At 46.1% G+C, this 4,064-nt stretch overlaps 1 protein-coding gene across 1 annotated transcript; it reads right to left on the bottom strand.

The window, feature by feature from the left end:
* Window positions 1-496: 496 nt before the first annotated feature.
* Window positions 497-1,255, bottom strand: LOC111948052 (heterogeneous nuclear ribonucleoprotein A0-like). The gene has a single exon (XM_023959437.1). The coding sequence runs from the start codon at window positions 1,191-1,193 to the stop codon at window positions 639-641; it is 555 nt and encodes a 184-aa protein (XP_023815205.1). The 5' UTR covers window positions 1,194-1,255; the 3' UTR covers window positions 497-638.
* Window positions 1,256-4,064: the final 2,809 nt, after the last annotated feature.

Here is a 4,064-nt window from a genome sequence, read left to right as displayed (position 1 = left end):
CATAAAGGTGAAACCTCACATTAATAATTAATCAATGTTAAGCTACTCTAAATCATGTTAAAAATTCCTACAACTAAATAAAAAATAAATATGCACAAAAAACTTTCCTATTTAATACATTTGTTTAAGATTTTAGCTTAATTCTCTAAAAACTTCTATTTTTCTTTCAAACATCACAAACAACAATATAAATGATAAAAGAGGTTCCTGTCAGTCTAAATCCTCTTTTTTTGTGTTTCCTATTATCATAAAAAGTTTGTTTATTAATTTAGGTGTTCTGAAACGTGAATTTCCTACAATTATTTCACGTTTCCTCTAAGTCTTTACTGTTTGCCTCTTGTGTAAGGAGCAGAGCTTCTCTGACCACCAAAAGACTTTTTCATTGGACCGGAGCCAGAAGACTGCTGGCCATGGCCACGACCTTTGTAGCCAGTCCTGCCCCTGTAACCATTTTGCTGGTAGGAATTGCCACCTCCGTAACCATTTTGTTGGTCGGAACAGCCGCCTCTGCATGGGCAGCAGCACCCCCCATAAACGCCATATCCTCCGCCATTTCCATAGCCGTAATTTTGGCCATAATCCATGGCGTCGTTTTGGTTTTCCATCATGGTGCGGCGTGAATTGTCTCTTGGCGTCATTCAGATTCTGCTGGGCGCCTGCATCTCCTGCTTGGGAACAGCTTTCTTTACTTCAACTCTGTGTCCGTTCACTGTGTGGAAAGGCACAGCCACAGCCATGTCTGCCGCATAGTCATCCGTGAAGTGCACAAAGCCAAAACCCCGTTTCTTTCCGGTCGTCTTCTCTGACATGATTTCAGAGTTTTCCACTTCACCATACTGAGAGAAGTAGTCGGTGAGGTCGTCCTCTTGGATGTCGTTTTTCAAGCCACCAACAAAGATTTTCTTCACCTTGTCACGAGCTTCAGACTCATCGGTCTGTTTCTTTGGAACAGCTCGTTTGACCTCAACCCAGTTCCCTTCCACTGTGTGTGGACTTGCCGCCATGGCTGCGTTGGCCTCCTCTGGTGTTAAGTAGGTCACAAAGCCAAAACAGCGAGAGCGTTGCGCCGTCTTGTGTGGGACGACGGCACAGTCGATGAGGGTGCCAAACTGCTCGAAATGCTTGCGCAGCCCGTCATCATTGGTGTCCACCTTGAGTCCTCCCACAAAAAGCTTACAGGCTTGGTTGAACATTTTTGGTAAATCGTAAGATGTGTTTGGTTTAATCTTTAAAACAACCTTGAAATCTTGAAATGGATGATGGAAAGGAAAGTGGGTGTATTCATAGATTTCAAGCTGTGATAATGTGAAGTCATCAGACATCATCTGATGACATGTTTTTATTTTTTCATCTGATGACATGTGACATCATCCAAGTTTGCACAGTGGGGATGCATTTTTTTGCCTTTTTTGAAAAAAAAAACTTTATTGAACAGAATACAAGTTTACAACATTGAGAACCCCCTGTATGAGATGGTGAGGACCATGAGTAGCTCGTTCAGCTGAAGACTGCAGCACCCTCAGTGCAAAAAAGACCGATACTGGAGGTCCTTCGTCCCTACAGGAGTCAGACTATACCAGGGGTCGGCAACCCATGGCTCCGGAGCCACATGTGGCTCTTTCATCCATCTGTTGTGGCTCCCTGTGACTTTGGAAAATAATGAGTATTTTATAATAATTAAATTTTATTTTAGTTTGTTCATTTTTCATGGCATTTTAAAGGCGCTGCTGGCTCCGCACGAAGCGCAAGCCACGTAAAAAACAGCTTCCTAAATGAGCTCGTATTTATTGGGCGAGAACTGCAGAGCTGATAGCAGGGAGAGGCACGCAGGGCGGCTTCAATAAACACTCCGATCTTCTGCCGGGAACTTGACGTGCCGTGGGGCAGAGACCAACTCGCTGATGACAGACTGAGAGTTCGCGCCAGCGTTGCCAGATAGAGTCACAGGTTTCCAGCCAAAAAGTCATCTGAAAACCGCCAGACCCAGCCAAAAACCGCCCAACACAGCTTTTGTTGATGTTTTTTTTCGTACTGGACTGATAAAATAAAAGATTTTTCTAAATAAAAGATAGTTCAGACTAATAATAAAATGTGTACAATATTGAATATTTCTTCAGCGGAGCGCCTTCTTCCATTCATTTGCTTAACCCGCTCTATCCCCGCTATAACCTGAATCCGGCTCTTTCATCCTTGTGCGGCGCTGGTGCGCCCCGACTATCGTATTTTGCGCTCTTTGTGGGACACGCTGAGGAGCGCGGGGGAAACAACTCTCAGCTGCAGAGGATGTGAACAGGTAGAGAGGAAAAGCAGGTGGAGAGGCGGAGGAGGGGCTTTGGCTTCAAACTCTGTCAGAGAGATGCAAACACGGGCGTCAGATTCAGACGCAGCTTTCCCTGTGGGAGTTGAAGCAAAGACTTTCTCTGGGATGATTTTATAAACCCAAACATGGAAACATGATTACCAAGTAGAACTCTTCAAAATAATAAACCTGATCTCTCCACATTCTCAGTGTCTACCATGCATTGATAAACACATCGCTCCATGCAGCGATCAGACCAGAACTAGTAGGTCCTCCCACACGCGGCCGCGGTATCATCCTTTAAAGAACATAATGTGTATTTGCAGGGACGTATGCTTCAGACAATGTCCGATTGGCCAATCTACATGTCAATCATGTCCTGTACTCCTCAGTGAGGATTTTGATTGACTGGTGGATTTTAAAGAAGTACTTTTTTTTTTTTTTATCTTTTCTGGCCCGCGATCTACACTCATGTCATTGAAGATCGACCGGTAGATCGCGATCGACGTAATGAGCACCTTTGAATAATATATACATGCATAATATATATAATGATGTCAAAACGGGTTGTGGCTCCGGGTGCTTTCTTTTTTATTAGGGGCGGTCCCAAATGGCTCTTTGAGTAAAAAAGGTTGCCGACCCCTGGACTATACAATTACCGTAATTTCCGGACTATAAGCCGCTACTTTTTTCCTGCGTTTACAGCCCTGCGGCTTATTCAGTGACGCGGCTAATTTTTGGATGTAATTGGCAGCCGCCATGTACGTACTTTCGATCTCAGTGAATGGTTTGAATTCTCTATCTAACACCAAGCACAAGGCATTTATTTTCAACATACCGCTTAGCAGCCAAACAGCATGGACTTGAGTTCAGGTCTTAGACACTTCAGTCATGGTTCAACAAAACGAAACACGCATGCCCGGCCGCATCCCAGAATCCTTTGGTGCCATTAGACCCAACGTGCACGTGATCGCCATTACAGTATGATGCAGCTTTCAAGTTAAAAGCAATCGTTAAAAGCAGCGTGAAAAAATCCACCATCACCAACGGGTTTGGAAAAGCCGGTCAGCTGCTGACGGAAAAGCTGCAATCTGCAGCTGGGCTGCACGTAAATATGTGGGAATAACATCAGCCTTTATTTTGTCGGGACACGACTGGAAACACAAATCGTTTTTACGGCTTCTAAGGACTGAGCGGAATTTTGCTTTGAAAAGCTCACAGCCTCCGTGTGAGCTGGAGACATCTTCTCCTGCTGCTCTTATAGAGCTGCGGGGCCGATGGCAGTCTGAACGCTCCCACACGTAACAACGCATCCGCCCCTCATACACAAAACGTACAGTATTAAGTTCGATTGCTCTGCACAGACACGATTTGCTCCTTCCACCGGCGCAATAGGGACGAAGTGCTCCTCCTTGAAGCCGCCCTGGCCAGAGGTGTCGGAGTAGATAGGAAGGGGAGACAGGGAGCGCGCGGGGCGAGCACTGAGCGCAGATGCGTCTGCGGAGCGCAGAGGCTTCTGACTTCTGACGCACGCGCCGCATTGAGGCGCGCGTATCGCGCTGAGGCGCGTGCTTTTTAGTCGCCGCTGCTTTATTTTACCGGTGTGTTTTTTAACCAGCCCTGTTACTCCCATAACGCTGCCGCGACACAAGCGGAAGGAGAGCTGTACCCGTTCACCCCTCCATGCACTGCTGATACTTGCTCATTCTTAAACACGTACAACAGTATGGCGAGCCGGGCGTTGGCCCCGCCTTTAGCCCCTAAG

Source organism: Oryzias latipes, chromosome 10, assembly GCF_002234675.1.
Source record: "Oryzias latipes chromosome 10, ASM223467v1".
Lineage (NCBI taxonomy): Eukaryota > Metazoa > Chordata > Actinopteri > Beloniformes > Adrianichthyidae > Oryzias > Oryzias latipes.
Note: the sequence above shows the minus strand (reverse complement) of the source record. Positions and strands in the feature narration are given on the sequence as shown.